Raw genomic sequence first — 22759 nt, forward strand, 5'->3', positions numbered from 1 at the left:
TCGTTGACTTCTGTCAACCAGTGTTTGTCATGATTATTATTGTTATGAACATTTTTCTTGGGATTAACATGTTTATACCATATCATTATTATGAATATTGAAATAGTTTGCGATGAAATGCCACGCCTCGTGAAATGTCAAGTGACTAGTGCATATTTTCTCTTTCGTTAACTATCGGGTTGTGAAAGATAAGTAGATTGAAAATGTTTTTCCGTCATCTAGGGATTATTTCGTGTAAGAATTACATTCTACGAAAGAGGTACTGGAAAACATGCATTGTAGAAGTCATACTACCGATACTTTATATTATTCTTGTCGACCAACTTCTTGCAAATATTGATACAACTGAACCAGTGAACGTAAGCGAACCGTTTATTGACTCGCCCATCGATATTTACCAACGAAGTCCGTCTTCGTGTACTGGCTACCGTATACTGTATAGTCCAGAAAATGATTTTACCCGTAGAATTATTGAAAGTGTTACTGCAGACTCAGGCGAATCAAGTAAGTATTGCCATTATGTCCATTTTTGTCCTGTTTGCTCCTGCTTTGATTCAGTCTTACTCTCCAATGATTTTTTATCGCCTTCATTCTTTAGACTCTACGCCTTGCAGTGATGAAGCTGAAATGGAAAAAAAGGTGGTGGATCTTAATAAATTGTACACTCCTAATCTATTCGGCATAGTATTTGACGAATTTCCTGGATCTTTTAATGACTCAGGTGACTTCAGGTACAGGCTGAGATCGAATGACAGAAATTGGGATACTGAAAATTTGTACCCTGAAAATCCAAAACCAGGACCAATGAAAGTTGCAGGTGTGGCTATGTTGAATAGCTTAGTCTTCAACTCCTTTCTTGGATTAACGTTTTAAATAACTTGCTAATATTATTTTGATATTTCAGATGATTATCTAAATGAATGTTTTTTAAAACTCCAGTTCGTTCTGGAAAAAGCGTTCATTCAGTCCTCTGTGAATAAATCGAAATCTAAAGAATGGAACTACAAGGTCAGTGGATTTATATACTTTTAAATATATTTCATTGTATTGTGTTAGTAATTATTTTTATTAACGAGTACTAAAACCAATTCAACATTATAATGCATGAAATAGGTATACTATTATTTCAAAAGAGTGCCAGACGCAGTAAAAGTCTAATAAAGAACGGCATTAAATCCTGCATTCCTGGCAAGGGTTATTAAGGCTGTTTTAATACAGTTGTGATAAGTTTTGATGTTGTAAAATCTCAGATCGCTGAGGTTGTTGTTGTCTCTCATTTTACAGTATATAAGCCCGAAAAATTATCACCATTTCTTCAAAATGTTGCTAAGATTTATGAAGTACACCTGGATTAAAACTATAGGAACTCGGAGAAATATCAGTGATAGAATAGTTGGGCATTAAGCATATAAAATAGAAAAATAATGGCAATTTTTTTTGTCTGCTGCCAAAAAAGCCTATGTTAAGACATGGCATCAGGTGATTATGATCACCATAAGCTTAATTATGCAAGATGTAATGGCAATTATTCTTAGGAACTTAAATTGCACTGCCTCAATGACTAGTTCATATTAATCAGAATAGGGAATACAGAGTGTAGGGCGTTACATTAGTCTTATGAAGGCTGTATGCAACAATTTAAGACAGTAGCTTAATGTTATTGGAGTTCATTCTATTTCAACCATACTGTTTTCAGTGTGTGAGGCTAATGGACTACTTACAAAAAATAACATGTAGATTGGGAAAATATTAAGTTGTTGGCGTCCCGTCTTATGTTTTGTAATTGGTTTAAATATTTGTTTATGTAAAAGTTTACTATTTTAAATATTTTGCACTTATTATTCACTCAATTTTTGAATTAAATTAATTATTTTTGGATTATGAAATATTTTTGTCAACATGACATTTCTTTCCAGTTAAATGTACAGAAATTTCCTTATCCACCGCATGTGAAAATGGAGGCCATAGAGACAGTTTACGGAATTGTGTTACCGTTTATTATGGGGGTAGCCTTTTTAATAAATTTATTAGTCTTGGTAAAAAGAGTCATGGAAGAGAAGATATCTGGAGCGAAGGTGAGTTACAATGTGAAACTTCTTGCTATTTCTTTCCTGTGTCATTTTGAGTAATTAGAACTGTGTGCTGGTAAAATTATGTATTGCCTCTGGTTCACATGTCCTAGCTAAGAGGGAGCATACATTTGGTTTTCCATTGGTAGTGAGCAGTCAGTAAATCAATGAAGGAGAGAGGGGAATTCCCTGGCTTGTAAAATCGTTTCCCTGGCCAATGACAGCAGTAATTTTCACTGCCAAAGAAAATTTTTTCCTCTCTCTCTCTTGATCATGATATTCGCTGCTCATTTTTCCTCCTTCCAAGGAGAGCCTTGATTCACACTCTTGAGTATTATCAATGAAAAAGTATTTGTGAATTCAAATGAAGTGTCTGATGTCTGACAGCCAACAATCTAAGCTTTAGAAAAGTTACCGCGTGAATAAAACTGTTTGAGTGCGTGTGATTAATTATTTTTTATAATGCTGTCTGCTCAATTGTGATTCTACTCTCTTTAAGTTGATGAGACTAGAAAACTATCAGAAAACCAAACCTATGGTTACTAATTATGCTGTACCATGGCTATTGCAGGGTTTAATATTTTTTTTGTTGCTTGTTTGAAAAATCTTATACAGCATTGTTTTATTTTCAGGAGCTTATGAGTATGATGGGAATGAGTAAAGGCCTACAGTGGTTTGGCTGGTTTCTTACAACATTGTCTGTGATGGCAATTGATGTATTGATTATCGTGATTATACTTAAAGTTGGCTTTGATGAAGGAAAACCTGTAATCAGACACAGCAATGGATTTCTCATCTTTCTATTCCTCTTTTTGTATTCCATGGGATCAATTTCCTCAATGTTTGTTGTTTGCTCCATTTGCCCTAAAGGTAACTGGTTTAACGCTTTAATGGTTATGTAACTTTTTTTGAATGATCCTATATTCATTTTTTATTTTATGGCTACATTTATTCTTGATAATGAGTGATATTATTTACTAATTCAAAGATTGATTGTTTTCTATTCCAGTGAGTATTGGTGTTTTAATTGCATTATTACTGATGTTAGTATCATCAGCTGCACCATTTTTTCTGACAAAATGGAATATTACGTTGATTGGGAAATTTTTTTTAAGTCTTCTTCCAAATTCTGCTCTTGTATATGGCTTTGAAGTCATTGGTGCTTATGAGGGTGGAAGTAAGTGTTTTTTTCACTGATAAAATGCATGCTTTCTTCCATCAACTTTCTCACTTGATTATTATGAATTTAAAATTTGAGGCTTCATTTTGTTGACTTTTGGCTGTTGTTTCATCTTAGGCTGGTATGATGTCTTGTCTTTTTTTAGATGTTGGTCTGCATTGGAAAAACTTGTGGCAGAAGCCTAGCGGAAGGGGGGATGTAATATCAATGGGCAATATTTTTGTTGTCCTACTTTGCTCAAATATTGTCTTTGCCTTCATTGTTTACTATTTCGATAAAGTATTTCCTGGTGAATTCGGAGCTGGGAGACCATGGTATTTTCCGGCCCAGGTCAGTTAAACTTATGTTTTCCTTAATTATGTTGGTGTATGAGTTCCTTTGTGACATGCACATGCAGTATACCGCCTCTTTACCATGGCTTCCACTTGTGAAGGATTTGGCATACTATCTGAGCTGATTTTGCTTGAGCTTTTATAAATGCAATTAATGCTGGCTTTGTTTCCACTCATTAAATATTTCATCAAATACTTAATGTTTTTGTCTTTGTAAACAAAACACATTTTTAATGTATGTAGCAGCATTTACATGCACTGATGTATTTTTAACTGAATCCACTTCCAGAAATTATGTAGATTCTACATATGATGGAATTTGTTTTACATTCACTCCTTCAGAATTGATTAATATCATTAAGCGAGGGTTTTCTGTATGAAAATTCCTGATTCAAGAACTCAAAATCAAAACACCTGTTTAGAGGCTTTATGAGTGCTGACCTCGCTTATATTTTTAATTTGAATGTTATTGGCTTTAATTTGTCAGTGGTTTGCTTGACTTTGGTATTAGCCAGAGATGGTTAGAGTACCAAAAAATGTAAATTGATTCAATTAAAGTTACTTTCAAATATCAGTTATCAGTTACAAGCTCCATTTATAATTTTAAAAAGTAACTGTGTATTTGCAGTTAAAGTGTAGTTGAAGTTATTTTTTGGAAAACTTTTATAATACTGCATGAGGCCTATGCACTTCAATGTGATGGGTCTTGTTTAAACTCATTGACTTCCGCATCGGTCATAGTGACCCGCCAGAAACCTCCCGCCTCACCATGCCAGTCATAGTTATCGGCCACAAAGCAACTGAATCCTTGAGTATTTCTTACACAAAGGATTACTGGGAGAGCTTGTTTTGGCATAGACTAAAGTGGTCATTATGGCCAAATTACCTCTAAAGAGATTGAATTTATTTTTCATTGTGATGATATATCTCTGTGACTTGAATAAATAATGCATAATTTTGTTAAAAAATCACCAATGGCAATGCAGCGACTATGTACTATAATATGTGTTAACTATTAAGCTACTTGAGCTGAAATGAACTGACAAACTTACTGCCGTGCAGGCATTTTTTAATTCCTCTGTGAATCAGTGCAGAAAATCTTACTTTGTGGGTCAGTTTTTATGGTAGATCAGTTGCTGCCAAATGTTTAGGAAGATTTAGTTTTTTTAACTAAGGTGTGTGGTAAAAATCGCCAGTAGATGCATTATGTAAACACATAGTACACTCTGAGAGGATTGTGGCCTTGCTTTTTTACTTTGTTTTCTTTGAGCTCCATTAATTGAAAGTTGTGCAGATTTTATCTGCATGTAAGCTTCCTTGCGGTCTTGAATAAGTGCTCAACATTATTGTTTCGTCCTGGTATTTAGCTTTCTTTTATTCAATCTTTTATCAATAATTATATTTATAAATGAAAAATGAGTTTTCATAATGAATCGCTTTCACAAAGTTATGCCTTAAACCATCAATTTCTGAAATTAATTTACTTGTAGAATCGTATTGGTTTATGTCAGACAAACTAGAAAAATAACAATAAATCTTGAAAAATATCACATGTGCTGGTTAAAAAATGCTATGTTAAGGTTAACATTTTTTTGTTTTAATGTAAGTTGTAATGAAATTTTAACAGAAGCCTGAATACAATTTCATTCTTTTCTGTTTTTGAAGAATTTATTGGGAAAACTGCACTTCAAAGTAGCTGGGAAAGGAGAGCATTACAGTGGTGAAAATGAGCGGTTTGCTTTGAATGAAGTTCAGACGCAAGTGTATGATTCCAATGAAAAACTTGCATTTGAAGCATTGCCACCTGGAAAAAATCCAGGCATCCAGATGAGGGGAGTACGGAAAGTATACGGATCTTTGTGTTCCTGCTGGGGTGAGAGAGAAAGAACTAAGGTGGCTGTTGACGATGTTTCCTTGGACATGCTGGAGGGCGACATAACAGCATTGCTTGGCCATAATGGAGCAGGAAAGACAACTTTGATTTCAATTCTTACAGGTATGGCAGATTAAATATTTTTTAATATATTTCTCATAAACAAGTAGTCCTTGAATTTTACTCTCAGTGAGTTCACAAAGGCATTAAATAGTACAATAGTTGATTCTTGTGTGCCAATTTGGGATTACTTTTACATATTGTGTTGCTGAGTAAAATAAACTCTCATCTTTTACTGACTCCAGTAATGCAATTACACTAAGGTGGAGTCAAAGTTTTGTAGCAGATTTCATGTAGTGTGATTATTATTCTCACGGATAAGTGGTGTTAGATTTATCTTTCTGACTTCATCTTAGGTATCTACATCAACACAATACCCAGCAAGCCGCCTAAAAGGCGTGTGGCAGGGGGTGTTAGGACACCAGCCATTTACAGCTTAAAAAAATGAAGTGCTTTAACGAAGTTCGGACTAGCGTTTATTAAAGTACTTATGATTTGGAGCCTTGTATTTCACCTCATTTTCCTAAGGTTAAGAATTAGTTTCTGTGGTGACAAACAGTAGTGGAGGGATAAAGTAGTTTTAAGAGAGCTACTACCCATGATGTTCATGTGAACTCATCAATTCTTTTTGATAAATGTAACCTTTGGCTCAATCTTTGCTGTGATGTTATGTTTATCACATGCAAAACACTGCACTGGATCTGTAAGATTAGATACATAAATGGGCTAATTGAGCAGGTTTGCTAGAGTGTTTTGATAGATGTGTCAGAGAGGGTGTGTGTGTTAAATGGTTTTGAGTATGTTGAGTTTAATTATTTAGTTTCATTTGTTATGGTTAGGATGACTCTTAGGTTGCTTGATTATGTCTGTTTCACCCTTGAAAGTAACAACATATCGAGATGGAAGTACTGTATAAGCGCGTGTAAGAGGCGAACCTTTTTCCCAGAAATTGCAGCCAAAAATGGGGGTGACTCTCTTACATAAACTTCTTATCTTCCCCCCTCCCCTTCACTGGTCGCAAGTCTAAGGGTCTGAGTGGCCTTGGTTTTCAGCATGAGTCAGTCATCTGAAATCTTAGGTCAAAAACAAGTAGCGGGCAGGGCAGTTTCTCCTTTAGTGACGTATTTTTAAAATGCTCCTATTTGCTTTACTTACTTGTAAGCATCAGGCCGTCACGTCGGTACCTCAGAGCAGTGGCGCCGACTCCATGGGGCTTGAGGGGGCCCGAGCCCCCTCGAAATTCGTTATGGGCGTGAGGAAAAAGCATGTTAGGCTTGACGATTTTCCACTGAGTGTCCAGATATCGAGATTTGAGTTATCAGGGTTCTAATGTTGATCCTATGACTCTTCTAAAATGCTTGAAAAACTTTAAACTTACTACTTATTAAATTTCCCGGGGCAAGATCCCCGGTTTGGGCCCCCCCAATATTTTTTGTAAGTCGGCGTCCCTGCCTCAGAGGTGAACATGGAAAAGATCGCATGGAGTTTTTCGCTCTGGAGGGCACGCTAAATTTACTGCCATGAGTGGGCATCCCTCGCATTTATACTGCAAATAGTAATCGCATATCAAACATAGAGAAACACAAGAATTGCCATGAGAAAAAATTCCCCTGGACCGGGAATCGAACCACGGACCTTTGGCTTTCCGGGCCAATGCGCAGACCACTACGCTATCCAGGTTCTTTAATTCCCATGGCAATTATACCGAGGCTGCTGGTACTAGGTGTTACAAATAGAGAAACACGTAGTTTTGAAGGACAATACCTGGTTAATAGTCAACATCTGTCTTGAAGAGTAATTTCCATTACGGTTAGGACTTGATTTTTCAAAAGTCATCTTCAGACACTATTATGAGGATTATTGGAACTGAAAATTATATTGGTGTCAAAACCTGCAGTTTAAAAAATTCAGACTAGGGTGTACATTGTTGGACTAAATGGTGGATAGAAGTAATCGGAAATGCTTATAAGTGAAGTGTGCTGAAGGAGAGTTTGAGGGGAAGGAGCGCGCTCCATCCGTCTTTCAAGCAACAACGCACAGTGGCATTATTACAAACATTGAAATATCATAAACTGTATTTCATAACTCCCATAGCTCAAGTTAAATGCCAAATTTAGTGATACGCTTGCAATAAGCTCTTTACGCGGTGGGGCATCAATTTAACGGGCACATGATTTGGTACGAAAAATTAAATGAGATTTTCCATTCATTTGGGTTTTTTTAATGGTCAAAAAATAACTTAACATTTTTCCTTATCTTTCTCAGTCATGATTACCATAAAAATTTAAATACATTCATAATCACTGTCCAACAAATCCTCATCACTGTGGTCCTCACTCTGCTCACTCAATTCTTCCAGGATTAATAAACTTTTTACCTCAGCTGGTAATTGAAGTAATTTCCTTTGAACTTTTTCTTTGTGATTTATGGTCGGTGGAGTCTCGGAAAGGAAAAAAATAACGGCAGAGGCATTGGCTGATGGAGGGCCGAGTGTGGTTCCTTGAAATCTACGATGTGGTTACTATGCCGCTGTATATGATGTGGTTATTACGGTGCTGATTTTGCCCTGATTGTTGTCCAATCTCTTGGGAAGATTCACGCTATGTGCCGGTCGTGTTTTGCCTTAAAATTTTCCTCAGCTGCTATAATAATGCAATACTCCTACGAGAGCTTTTAAATAAAATTGTTCATGGGTAGGACAAGCATCGTTGAGCAACAGCGAATGCAAGAGGGGATCGGAACTCTTTCTACCCCCTCTTGTGGGACATTGAATTGACAAAATCATTGATTTAAAATTTTGGATTCAGATTCAATGCCTTCAAAAAATTTGGATCCTAAGTTGAAGGTGAAGGGCATTATCCGTGGATATTTGGATGCAAGGTATCCGATCCAAACATCCCCAGTTAGCATCATAAGATTAAGACTACAAGTGAATACACATTTCCGAGTGCCATACATATTTTGTAAATTTAGCTGAAAAAAATGCCGCGAAAATTTTTAGCATTGACAGAGGAAATTTTGATAACTGTCAAAAGTGAAGCATACGTCTGCAACACAGCGCAATAGGATTTAAAAAATGCTGCAATTTTTTTTCTTTAGCTTTGATGCTCAAAATAGGGGTTCGTCTCTTACACTTGTGCAGCTCTTACACGCGCTTATATGGCATTTTGTTTTTTAATTTTTTTTTTTTTTTTATCCTTCCACATCTTCCCAGTGCTCAAAAGAGAAGGGTTTTTGGAACTTTGTGTGTTGTTGTGTAACTTTTTTTTTTGCTTTTTTCATAGATCAGTTACGTGGTCCAATGATCCACTCTCTCTTTGTGTCAGTGGCTCTTCATCCCTGGAGTATGCTTAGCATTCATTTGAAATTTTTGCATTTTGAAATTTAGCATTCATTTGCAATTTGAAATGAATGCTAAGCATACTCATGGCTAGGGACATGCTAAAGTCGCTTATGCGATAATGCGAATTTTAAGGTGAATTCTGGGGTTTTCCCGTGAATATGCGAATTTCGTGTTAATCGCGATTTTCTCCAGTCCAAGAGTGATTTTCACCAACTCTAGACGTGATTTTCATCATTTTTTTCTTCTGCTCATGCTTTTCCCTTGAAATTGTTTTTCGAGGCGTCTATTCAAGCTACATTGTTCTGATAAACCCGAGATTTTGATAGCTATCTCAGCTAATTTTCAACAATACGTGGTAGAATAACGGTTCTGTGCAATAGAAATTGATGATTGTAAATGAGTCATGGCTCATGTGCTCATGGCTCAGGCTCATGTGTCTCAAACTCTCCAAATTCAAAAATGTGATATTATTTTGTGTTTTTTTTTGCAGGAATTTGTTCGGCAACCGAAGGAAGAGTCTTAGTGAATGGCTATGATATACATAAAAAAATGGATAAAATAAGGGAAAGCTTAGGTCTTTGTCCTCAGCACAATATGCTCTTTCCTGATCTTACTGTTTGGGAACATTTAATGTTTTTTTCAATGGTAGGTTCTTTTAGTTTTAATTATTATTAAAAATACAGTAAAACTTATTCATAGTAGTGGCGAAAAAAATTAATGCAAGGCTCATATCATTAGAAAGCAGCCAGATCAGGAACTGCTTGTCTTAAAAAAAATTTCCCTCATAATGCTCTCATGCAACCAGGACTTAAAAAAGCTATAAGCTCCATATAATCAATCATCACATTATGACAACATGCAAAAGATCCAGCTACGAATTCTTCCCCATATTCTCTGAAGTATGCTCTGCCCTTGACTAACCTAGAATGGAGTTTACTCTCGTCTGGACGTCTACCGACATAGTCAACGTTCCCGGGATCTTGGGAGTTCTCGGAATGAGAATTTCCTCATTTTTGAATTTTCCTTTTTAGTATAGTCCCGTGAGTCACATTGATTAACAGTTTTCTTTAATCACCAATCACGTTCCATAGCATAATTTTGGTTGGTTTAGGTTTCGAATCATCATGACCAATGAGCCAACCTTCGGCTGGATATTGTGCTGTAGTAAGCCACACACATCCAAGAAGTTTAAAAATCCAGAGGGATAGTTGGTGACTTGGTAATTGTGTGTTACACAGTCAATAGATTTCAGTGTATATAGAGTACCAATGATTTGATTCTGAATTACGACGTTAAGGTCATCCACATATTCGTTCTTAGCCGTCAAAATTGTCTGCTCACTCAACCATATGTGATTTCTGTGGTTATAAATAATGTTCGGGAACACTTTGTAGATAAGCTCATCATTCGATGAAAAGAGTGACTTAATTCGCTTCCTTCCTCATATTTCCCACTGTTGATTTGAAAAGTGGTGTCACGAGGTCGCTTATTTACCTACAACAACATTGAAATTTGAGCAATTTTATGAACTTGCAGCATTTTCCTGGTATGATTCAATAATGTAGGGTTTAAGTAGGAGTGTAAAAAATATCCTTCCTCACATGTTAAAGTACGAAGTATTGTCGACACGATTTTTATGAGTATGCACGTAAATAGGGAAATTGTGTCAGCCACAATATTTTTACTGAACTCCTACTTCTCGATTCCTACCGTAAGATTTTAGGCGAACCCTTTCCCAACCTAAGTTGCACTATCATTTAAGATTTCACTAGAGATGGGTCGAATAGCAGATTTCTCGAATTCGAATATCGAATTCGAATATTAAATCATTGCTCGAATATTCGAATACCTCGAATTTCGAATACCTCGAATACTAAATGATGAATGCTGGAATGTTTGACTCGGTTGCCTATGCAGCAGGCAACTCAAGATTTTGGGGAGTAATTTTGATTTACTTTAAAGGATTCGAACAGGAATTTAGCTGATTAATGAATATTTTAATTTTATGGAAACAATTGGGCATATAATTAATTCAACTAACATCGCTTTACCCCCACTTCTGCTGCCAAGTGCTAGCTGACAATCTGAGGCATTTTGCAAAATACAAGCTCTTTTCCACTGGATTTTCTTCAATTATTTTCAGTCCATCTTTGGGAGTTCTCACGAGATAAGAAGATGAATTGGAATTGCTATCAGGGAGAAACCAAATATTCTGTGAAAATATCCCTTTGTCTGGGACTGTAAAAATAAAGATTTATAGCACCACTCATTAATTGTAACTTGATATATGTTTTCGGAAAAAAATACTGCATCAACTTCCGAGAAGCTTTGCTGCTCATATCGAGTTTCGCCAGAATGCTAGGTCTCCGTCGTATTTTGACATTTATTTCTTTGCGTAAAATGCTTAAATAAACTCAGAAATACGTCGTGTTTGGTCTTATTCTTTTTGAAATTACGCGCACATTACTAATATTTCAATTCAATAAAGGTGTAACATCAATTGACGAAAGTTATTCTTAGACACCTTTTGCGCTAATAGATGACTCATGCAGCGGTTGACCTCCACAGAAATGGAGAACTTCGAAGCTGGTAGGAAAAAAAAGGTCAGTGGGGGAGGATAGGGAGGGCCGGAAACACGTTTCTATTGTTCTCGTGTAACCCGGTATTTTTTCGAAGCTAAGGTCTTCGTAATATGATCCCTGCGCGAGCTGTGACCTTTTTTTATTTCGAAGAAGAGGAAAGCCTCAGAGGGGTGGGCTAGTGCTGAATGGAGAGGGATACCGGATCTTGGGAAATGCGCTAATGTAAGTATCCCACGGTACTCACACAGCAGTTGACCTCCAGAAATGGGTAACTTCGAAGCAGGTAGCCAGAAAAAGGTCAGTGGGTGAGAAAAAGGGGGAGGGCATGAAACACGTTTTTATTGTTCTCGTAACTCGATATTTTTTTCGAAGCAGGGGTCTTCGTAATGCGATCCCTGCACGAGCTGGGACCTTTTGTTTGATTTCGGAGAAGAGGAAAGCTTCAGAGTGGGTGAGGCGAGTGCTGAATGGAGGGGGATAGCGGATCGTGGGAAATGCCCTAAGGTTGCTATCCCACGGCACTGAGGTTCTCCTGGTGGGGGGAATCGGGGATTTTCGGATTTTTTCACCCGACCATTTTCGGTTCCCCTCGTCGAACTCTTTTCACCGCTAAAATCCACGAATTTGATGTAATTCGTCAACTTGCGTAAAACGGCGCTGCGAGCACTAAATGACTACAGTTCTCTACATTTTTCCGAGTCAACTACCAACGACGTGCGTGCGACAGTGTATGACGCGTAATTCAAAGTATTCGAGGTATTCGAGGCGGTACTTTTCGCATAACTATTCGAAACCTCGAATATCGAATACTTTCTAATATTCGAGGTATTCGAGTATTCGCGGATACTATTCGCACATCTCTAGATTTCACTTTGATGCATCAGAGTCAGAAGCATAGCTTTCTTTACTGCTTTTGGCAGAATAACTGGTTTTGTTGACAATTTTTTTTGTCGTAGTTCATATAAATGAATGCCATTTGCTCCTGGGGACCGAGCCCGGAGTTCGTGATTTCAAAATATTTCCTATTATCAAAACTTGTATTATCAAAAAGCTCCATGTATTTACCATTGGCTTTTCGCCGGAACCACAATTTCACTTCGTATTATCAAAAACTTTGTAATATCCTGCTTTGTATAATCGAGAGTTAACTGTATCACCATCGTATTTTTCCAACTATTTCCTCACTTCAAATGCTCAAATAACTTTGGAAATACGCCGTGTTTGGTTTCATTCTTTACTGAATTATGTGCACATTACTAATATTTCAATCTAATAAAAGTATGATACCAATTGCTGAAATTCATTGTTGGGCACCTTTTAGGCTAATCAATGATTCATGCAGCAATTGACCTTCAGAAACTGGGAATTTTGAAGCAGGCAGGCTGAAAATTTCAGTAGACAAGAATGGGAGAGGCGTGAGACATGTTTCTGTTTTTCTTGAATAACTTGATATTTTCTTTCAAAACTAAGATCTTCCTAATAAAATCCCTGCATGAGCTGGGACCTTTTGTTTGCCTTTGACCTGAGAAAATTATACGTCAGGACCATGATCTTCAAAGGATCAATGCGGGAAAACAATACTTTGGGGAATGATAGATGCGGGAAAAAATTACATTGTTTGTCATCATCACTGGTCAACAATCCTAGGATTGGTTTGATGCAGCTCTTCACTCAGTTCTCCTATCAGCTAATCTTTTCATACCTATGTATTTCTTCTCTTTCACTTCCTCGTTTACTTTATTCCATATATTTTGTTCGAGGTCTTCCTTTTCTGTTCTTGCCATCCACTTGTCCCTCGGCGATTGTCTTCATCAGGCCATCATGTCTCAATATGTGGCCTATAAGGTTGTTCCGTCTTCTTGTTAAGGTATTCATGAGGGTTCTCTTCTCTCCTACTCTTCTTAGGACTTCCTCATTACTAACTCGGTCGATCCATTTGATCTTCATCATTCTTCTGTAGCACCACATTTCGAAAGCCTCTATCCTTGCTTTCTCTGCTGCGGCCATCGTCCATGCCTCACTTCCGTATATAAGCATACTCCAGATGTAGGTTCTTATAAATTGTTTCCTTACTTCCATAATTAAGTTTCCTACTGCAAGTAGGTCTCTCTTTTGGTGGAATACTCTCTTCGCTTGGGTTTTTCTGCTAATAATTTCTTTCTTGCCTCTCCCGTCACTAGTAATCTTTCTTCCCAAATAACCGAATTAATCCACTTCTTATCAGTTTTTGCTTCCCTATTTTAATGTTAGTCTTGACTTCTTCTCTTCTGCTGCATACCAATATTTTGGTTTTCTTCGTGCTTATTTTCAGTTGGTCTTTCTCTGTTTCTGCTATAACGGCTATGTCATTGGCAAATCTTAGCATGCTTATTCTTTCTCCATGGATATTCACTCCCAATGCCTTTTCTTTGATTTCATTAATGACTTTCTCAATGTAAAGGTTGAAAATTACGGGTGACAATGCACAGCCTTGTCTCACTCGTTTCCTAATTCTTGCTTCTTCATAGCTGAGCCCTGATTTTATCACCACTACTTGGTTTTTGTATAAACTTTGGATGAATTTTCTGTCATTGTAAAGAACCCCAATTTCCTTTAGGATTCCAAGCATTGTGCTCCAATCCATGTTGTCAAATGCCTTCTCTAAGTCCACAAACGCAACGAGCGTTGGCTTGTTCATTTCCATTCTCTTCTCTATGAGCTGTCTAAGGGCCAATATTGCTTCCCTTGTGCCTTTGTTTTTTCTGAATCCATATTGGTCCTTATCCAAGTATGTACTCATCTGCTCTTCGTTCTATTCTTCTATAGATGATCCTTGTCAGTATCTTTGACACATGTGTAGTTAGGCTTATAGTCCTAAAACCTTCGCAGTTCTCAGCTCTTTTCTTCTTAGGAATAGGGATTATAATGTTCCTCTCAATGTCCTTAGATAGATTTGACATTCAGTGGAATCTCAGGTCATAGATTCAATGGAAAACATGAATTTCATGTTTGACCCATTGTTAGTCCCATTTTTTGTCTTCTTTTGTTATTGAATTTTAAAATAGTTACTCTTGGTTCTACATATTTAGTTAAGAAAAAACATTACAATATACCTTGCTATCTATTCTATATATGTTCAACAGAGCAAAGGAATGAGATATCATGATGCAAAACAAGCAACAAGTGAGATGATGCAGAAACTTGGATTGGAACCCAAAAAAAATGATCTTTCCAAAACTTTGTCTGGTGGAATGAAGAGAAAACTCTGTGTAGCGATGGCACTTGCTGGAAGGTCCAAGGTAATTCAGATAATCACTTTGCCCTTGCATGTTCGACTAATGTTTATTATATACTCAATGGCCCTCTTTTTTGGCTCATAGATTTTAATTTTTGATGAACCAACGGCTGGGATGGATCCAGAATCAAGACGATACTTATGGGATCTTTTATTGGTAAGAGAAAAAAAATTTCTTATGCATTTATGTTTTGATGTGTTCCATGGCTATTCTTTTTTCAAGGTCTGATTGGTCATATAGTTAAAACCACTTGGACAATTATGCTGTGTGCAGATGTGTTGCACAGTATCAATAGTGTGTCCATAGACTGACTCACTTCACCATTGTTATTTCTGAGTACGCAATGAGCACTTAAACTTGCCTGCAACACAAGTCTCTCCCACCAATAGGGTTGTTTCCTATTATTTGTTTTTGCCTAAATCGAAAGATAATTATTCCTGGAGTAAGTTTTTCACGCTTTAAAATTTTTAAATGACGATATCTATTTTTCGCGATTAAATGAAAAGTGAAAATTTTCAAGGGTGCAAAAACACGACGGCTAAGTATGAGTGATGGGAAAAGCCCATGTGACGTCAATCTGGTTCTGGCTGCCACCGTATGAGGCCACCTTGGTGCAAGGCTATGAGAGCCGCTACGATACAGGCTGCTAGCAGGTTGGCTTAAATAAGGATTATCAATACCCTATCAAATGAAGGAAACTTTCTGACCTCAGGCAATTTTAATTGGTGATTATTGAGAGATGTTTCCCTGAGCTCTGTGCCTCATGCATGCATTGGTAATCGCGGACGATGTTAAACTCCTGAGTACTCATATAGATTCTAGGTCCCTGTGATGTAACATGTAGTGGCATTGCATGGGCACCAATCTGGCCTTTTTCAAATGAGGTTAAACTTGACCATTAACATTCGTCTAAACTGGGATTTCTAAAACCAAATAATTTGTATAGTATTATGAATACACTATTGGTGGGTAACAAATCACAATCAATGCCTTTTATTTTCTTCAATGACGGGAACTATCCTATTGTGAAGTGTGTGCTTTAGGTTGATTTTGTGGTGTGCAATGCTGCCAAAATTAGTAAAAAAATGAGCACTTTGTAAGATGACACATGCAGCAATGGTTCAGGAATTTTGAAGGCGGACACAAAGACGTTCGTGATGCAGGTGATCAGGGAATGACACAAGTGTTAAGCGATGATATTGTTAGGCAAGTGAACTTGGTGATTTGAGAAGGCTGTCAGGTCTCAATTACTGTTTTTAGGGCTTGGCTCCCTCTAACTTTCACCTCTTTGCTCAGACAATGAAATGCAGACCAGTGTTAAGAATCAGCTGAGAGCACAGGCAGCTCAACTTCAATGATAGGGATATTTGAAAGATTTTACCATGCAACTGCAAATGCATAAGTCCAGATGGCCATTATGTAGGAAAATTGGTGAATGCTGTTGGTAAATGTTGAAAAAAAATTTCCTTGTGATGTTAATTTTAAAACCTGTTGGACTTGGAAAAAAGAATAACCCTCATATTTTGTGTAGATGCATGAGTGTGCTCACTTATATTTGTAGCTTTTAAATGAAGTTGAATTTGTTGATGATTTTCTTAATCTTGTTGTAGAGTATGAGAGGAGAGCATACAATGTTACTGACAACTCATAACATGGAAGAGGCTGACATTCTTGGAGACAGGATTGCCATTATGGCTCATGGACAAGTCAAGTGTTACGGCACTAGTCTCTATTTAAAAAATAGATATGGTAAGTTTTGAGGTAAATTATGGTAGAGTGAAACCTTGCTATATGAAACCTTGGTAAAACTAAACACCTCCATAGTGCAAAAAAAAGTCATACTGTGGACCAGGTATGGTATGGTATTTAAAGGAGGTGACAACAGCTTAAGTCATTTGCACCATGAGGGAAGGGGTGGTAAGTAAGGGTGGAGGGAAACCTGGTGTCTGTATTAGCCTTCTCTTAATGAAAGGTGCCAAGGGGGCCACAACTTCGTGTCCCATCCAACGGACGGAGTGTTGTCCTTGAAATGTCCTCCACACAACATTCAAGCAGGAATCAGGCAGTCTCTGAAAATTCTCTGCTACCGCCAGGGTTTGAACCCAAGCCCACAGGGTGGGAAGCTAACACTCTAGCCATCACATCAACCCGATCCCCGTGTGGAACCTTGATCTATCGTATTTCAAGGGGATGTATGAAAAAATGATGAATGGTGCTAAATGATTGATGTGGGAATGTTTGGCTAGGTTGCCTATGCACTAGGAAATGCATGATTTTGGCGAGTCATTGTGATGTTCTTTAAAGAATTCATACAGGAATTTAGCTACATATTTACAAGAATATTTGTATATCATGTAAACAGTTTGGGCATATTGTTGATTAGGGTAATATCTCATTCAGATAACCTTGGGAGACACACCACCTCGATAAAAGAAATGTTTATTACTCCATCTTGTCATTTATATGTACTGCTATGAAGGACTTGCATATTCATGTTATGCCTAAAACACCATTTTTGCCAGCACAGTGATTGGTTGTGAGAAAGATCACATGGGCCAAAAGTAGTGTACTATCTGAAATGTTACTTTTGAATAGGTATATTTGTAATGCAAGGGCTGTTTTTTTTTAAACTTCCATTAGGTCGTGAACAGAAGATGAAGTGATTGATTAAAAATTATTTCATTGCTAAATATTATGCACACTTGTGGTGTCCTTTCGACATAATACCCTTGGCGATTGAGGAATTGCTGTGGCGTCTGTGGACAAGCTGAAATGTACAGTAAACTCTCGCTTATATGAAGCAGGATATTATGAAATTTTAGATAATACGTAGTGAAATTATGGTCCCGGCGAATAGCCTATGGTAAATACATGGTGCTATTCAAAAATACAAAGTTTTGAAAATATGAACATCGGTTCAGTCCCCAGGAGCAAATCAAAATCGTTTATACTAACAACAGCAAAAAATTTGTCAACAAAACTAGTTATTATAGTGAAAGCAGCAAAAAATTCAGTGCTTCTGACTGTGGTGCATCAAAGTGTGAAATCGTAAATGATAGTGCAGCTTTGGAGGGAAAGGGGTTGCCTAACCACACTATAATGAGGAAATGATTTCTGTTGCATTGTTGTGATTTGCTATCAGACTATTTTCTGAATTATAATCTTTATAAGTTTCAATGAGAGTCTTTTTCTTTTAAAACATTAAAAATTTATAAATTATGTCTCGAAGCAGTGAAGATATTAAATAGAAAATTTTGCTATGAGGACCCACTTATTATTACTTATTTGCTTTGGGTATTATTTACTAAATGTTACCATCATTTTTCAATTTATTTCTCTTCTTATTTTTCATCAATCCATTTCTTATATTAACCTTTTAAGTGTAACGATTCTAGCTTTTTTCATATCAAAAAATTACTTCTGAATGAATTGACGTGGTATAGCTCATTTGGTGAAGGCATAATATTAAGACTAAGGGTGTGCTACTAAATTTCTTATTTAAAAACTTTTGCTTCTAATCAAAATGGCATCAATTCAAGTCAAAGTAAGTCAACAATCCAAAGATTGGTTTGATGCATTTTTTTATGCTTGAACAAGGTGTTTGGAAACAAATGGTTGATTCACAAATCCTTTGAGTTACCAAGTTCAAAATTTTAGTTTCCTTCAGCTATGTCGATTAGAAATTTTACTGTAGTGGAGTTAAATATTTATTACTTCTATTTCACGTGACTTGTTCAGCTGAAACACCCTTGTTTATGCATGTAATATTTTTTATACTTAAGTGTTGATTAAACCCAGAACCCATACTGGTTGAAGAAATAATTATATCTGAAAATTATTGAATGAAAGTAAATTGCCTTCATGTTTTTGGTGTTAGTTTCATGATCGTTATTTGATAATTTTTTGTCATTTATCAAAAGAAGTTATGATTAGTCGATGAGTGCTTAATTATTATTAATGAAAGGGTATTCTCTTAAATAATACTATTGTTTTTAATGGATGGCTTCAAATAGGTGCTGGATACCACTTAACTCTCATACTCAGTGAGAAGGCCTCAAACAAAGAGGAAGCAACTGAAAAAATCACAGAAATGATTAAGAAGAATGTACCTGGTTCTACAATGAGAAATCGGTCTGGTGATGAGATATCATACACTCTACCTTCAGATGCCACTAATCATTTTCCAAAACTATTTGAGCAACTGGATGAACGAAAGAAGGACCTAGGGATAAATAATGTCTCTCTTGGAGTCACAACTCTAGAAGAGGTGTTCCTTGAGTAAGTTATCTTTGGTTGCTTATTAAAGTGGCTACGATGATGATGATTAAAATTATAGGGTCAATTGACGGAGCCTCGGCTATCTCTCATAATGGCGGGGGTCTCGCAATAGCCCGTACTCGCTTTAACGAGGTTCCACTGTACTTCATTATTTTGTACTAAAGAGGTAGTAAATTTCATTTTCGTTCAACAGAATTTTTTGCTCCAAAGAGGAAAATGCATTATTCCTATGAAAAAATGTGAAAAATTAGATCCTAATTTCTTCTTGTTGTAGGGAGAATATGTGTTCTATAGAGGTTCTTTCAAAAGAGGTTTGACTGTATAGGGTTGTAAAGAGTCTTAGTGAACATTGGGTGAAATATTTCTGAATGCTATTTGGTGTAACTCGTGCTCTGAAAATTTTTGTGTGAATGGGCTAAGCCTTTTAAACCAAGCTCATTGGAATCAAATAACCCATACTGTGCATTTTCTCTTTGTGCAGAGTGGGAAAATTGGTTGAAGGAGATATGACTGATGGAAAGACAAATGGTCATTCCCCATTGACCGGAGCTTTAGATAACTCATTGAATAATGGTGAGCTGCCGTTTAATGTAATACTCATTTGTGATGTTTTCGTGTATGAAATTATCAATATTAGCCATTGTTTATTTATTTATTTTCAGATTCATGCCATAGTATAATTCTGTTGTATTCATTTTTTAGGTTATGCAAGAGCTTCTGGAATGTCATTGTACTGTCAGCAGGCTAAAGTCTTGTTCCTAAAGAAGGCGTTGTTTTTGAAATCTAAATGGCTTCTGTTTTTAATGGAGGTAAGTGCATTAGATTCATGGACAGTTTTTCAATTTCTTAATCAACTCTTTCCTGATTTTATAATTATTCTGTGTTCACAGTTATTGTTTTGCTTGACTTATTGGCCCACTCTTGTTTGTCCTCATTATTTTTACCAACAATGGGTGTCAGTTAACTTCAGAAAAATATTTAAAACCGGAATCAGAAAAAAATGAACTCATTGCTAAATTTTAAGAGTGAATATTTGGTTTTCCCTTAAAAACAATTGAAATGAGAAACTTGAAATACCTCAAATGATATTTAGAGCAACATAGTGCTCTTTATACAATAGTGGAAAACTTTTTTTTTTTGCAAAAATAGCTGTTTTAATGTAACATCTTCCTCCTGAATTGTAATATGTTACTGAAAATCTTGTGCTGCCCACAGTATGGAGCAAATCAAATACTTTGCCGATATTGGTTACCTACATGGAGGTGATTACATTGTAGCTACATGGTGAACGAGTCATGTTTAAGTAGAGTATGCGACAAAAAGAACATCATATTGAATCATACACACAATGATAAATACATTCAGAAACTATGGTACCAAACATTCTTTAGTATAATTCTTTCCATATTCTTTCTAGTTATTACAAAGCGGCCTCCAAACTTTTTCTCCAATGGTGCATTTTCGTAAGCTCACTCAAAATTATTCATCTCATGTGAACATCCCAAATATTTATCTTAGAATCTTTGCTCCATTTCCATGATGACCTGATAGAATCTTTTATCCACTGTTCTCCTTTACCACCCAATTCTGGAGGTACTGTGTCAGGGTTCTAATTTAAAACATGTTACTTCACACACTATACACATTCTGAAATTTCGAAATGCGTCAGCTTATTCTTGACTATGTCAATATACTAGGGGGTTAAAATTAATATATTTGTCTCCTGTACCAATTCCTACTGGTGTATTGGAATCGATCTGCTCTGGAGCAGAGTTTACATACCATTTGTTAGCTTTAGTGTGGAGCTGAACCTATGTGGCAAGTTCTCGGAACGCATATGACGAAGAATTACTGTATATGTACATGATTCAATCTTAAGACCACTTTCAGACGAAACAATTTTCCGTCAGCCGCCGTGCAGGGCATGGCACGCGGCATTGCCAACTCGTCTCGTCTGGAAGCCGTCTGAATTTCATTTGAATGGCGCCCAGCAGAAAGCCGCATTGTCTGAAAGCAGCCTCAATGTAGCGTTGTCTGTATTTCATGCCTTAGAAGGCGCATCACGAGGCCGGATTGAAAAGGCTGCGGTGTCAACGGCACAATTCGACTCGTTTGACGAGACCTTTGGTAAGCTGAAAGAACGGCTCCGTGGACGGCGGCAGGCAAAAATTCAGCCCGGTTTAAAGCGGCCACAGCTACAGAAATGTTACAATGTTGGCTAGAGCAACAAACTGACGAACCCTAAAATACATGTGTTAGCAAGCAACTCTCAAAAGAAAAAAATGTGGATGCCATGCGATCAGAAAGTAATATATGCATTTTTTATTTTTATTTTTTTTTTTAACATTTTGGCCTTGAATACACTGCAGACCATTTCAGCTTTGGGCGCCAAATTCAAATCCTTGCCACTGTTCTGAGCCTGTTCGAAGTACCGACTTTACATGATAGGTTCTTGATACCGGTTCCACAGGCAAGAACCGGCAGTACTTAGAACCGGGTAACGGAACCAACTCATCTCTAATAGTTACCCAATTACAGAAATGAATGCCAAAGAGCAGACTACATGTTTTGTGCAAGCTGGTGTCTCATATTTAAAAAAAAATGGAGATTATGTGTCTTTGCACAGTTGGAATTTCATAAATTTTAATAGGTAAAAATAAATTGACAACACCTCCTATGTATGTAAGATTTGAAAATCAGCTGTAACAGATTTTTTGACAATTTTCCAAAAGTGAACAAGGACCCAAATTGGACCTCTTAGCAATATTTTTGTCACACTCAGAAGTTCTCTAGTCAAACTGGTTCTACTGTTAAACCGTAGTGTGGCTCTATTTTAACCTAATTTGCCTCTTTGAGAATTGTGGCGGTCTTAGAACTGTGTATTTTTTCTTGTATGTATGTCGAATTTCTGTGAATGTTGTGGTTGTGGATTCAGGGTTTCATTTATGAGAAATTATTTTAGTCCTGCCTTTTTTTCAGACTATAGTAGGGCTATTTTTTATAATTTCCGCCATTCAAATGGCTGATCCATCCATGACTCAGCCATCCAGTGGGCCAGCCTTAACATTTTCACTTCAGAACTACAGGAATTCCAACGCATTTGTGACTGGAAGGGGCATCAATGGTCAAAGGGTTTGTAAATGATTTTAATTTATTTCATAATCATTATAATGTTATTTCTAAGTTGAAAAGTTACATTGAATGTAATTTTTTATATCTTATCTTTCTGGTCTAATGAATCAGGTCATCAATTGAAATTTTTTTCAAATGAAGAGGTGCTGACTTCAGTTTTCTCTATTATTGTCTATGAAAATCAATATTTTTTGTCAATTGAAAGCACAGTGGAACCCTGATCTATCGTTCCTGCATTGATCGTTTTCCCGCATTCATCGTTCGCTGTTCCTGGTCCCAAATAAAGTTCCATAAAGGCAAAGTAATTTTTTCCCGCATCCATCGTTCCCCGAAGTATCGTTTTCCCGCATTGATCGTTTGAAGATCGCGGACCCGTCATATAATTTTCCTGCATCCATCGTTTGACGAAAATGAGATAAAGTGTTTACAAGGTGTTATTTGTGTCTAATAACGACAGATACCTCTAGGAGATTGAATTACTATAAGGAGAAGCTGAGTACCGTGGGATAGTTACATTAGCGCTTTTCCCAAGATCCGCTCCCCCCTCTGAGGCTTTCCTCTTCTCCGAAAAAAAAGTCCCAGCTCGTGCAGGGATCGTATTGCGAAAACCTTAGCTTCGAAAAAAATATCAAGTT

The 22759-nt window shown here is 36.8% G+C and overlaps 1 protein-coding gene and 1 non-coding gene across 2 annotated transcripts in view; one reads left to right on the plus strand and one right to left on the minus strand.

The window, feature by feature from the left end:
- The window catches only part of LOC124157345 (phospholipid-transporting ATPase ABCA1), a 56349-nt gene continuing 33590 nt past the window's right edge, over positions 1–22759 (plus strand). Inside the window, exons 1-16 of the mRNA XM_046531990.1 lie at positions 1–504; positions 599–817; positions 905–1008; positions 1917–2075; positions 2702–2939; positions 3079–3246; positions 3395–3579; positions 5247–5577; positions 9348–9502; positions 14562–14717; positions 14799–14870; positions 16325–16463; positions 18728–18992; positions 19474–19565; positions 19695–19801; positions 21972–22124. Of these exons, the coding sequence (XP_046387946.1) occupies positions 204–504; positions 599–817; positions 905–1008; positions 1917–2075; positions 2702–2939; positions 3079–3246; positions 3395–3579; positions 5247–5577; positions 9348–9502; positions 14562–14717; positions 14799–14870; positions 16325–16463; positions 18728–18992; positions 19474–19565; positions 19695–19801; positions 21972–22124 (2844 nt within the window). The 5' untranslated portion in view covers positions 1–203. The remainder of the gene's footprint in view (positions 505–598; positions 818–904; positions 1009–1916; positions 2076–2701; positions 2940–3078; positions 3247–3394; positions 3580–5246; positions 5578–9347; positions 9503–14561; positions 14718–14798; positions 14871–16324; positions 16464–18727; positions 18993–19473; positions 19566–19694; positions 19802–21971; positions 22125–22759) is intronic.
- On the minus strand, positions 7122–7194 carry Trnas-gga. The gene has a single exon. It is a non-coding gene; the product is annotated as a tRNA-Ser (tRNA).

The sequence above is a fragment of the Ischnura elegans genome, chromosome 4, assembly GCF_921293095.1.
Source record: "Ischnura elegans chromosome 4, ioIscEleg1.1, whole genome shotgun sequence".
Classification (NCBI taxonomy): domain Eukaryota; kingdom Metazoa; phylum Arthropoda; class Insecta; order Odonata; family Coenagrionidae; genus Ischnura; species Ischnura elegans.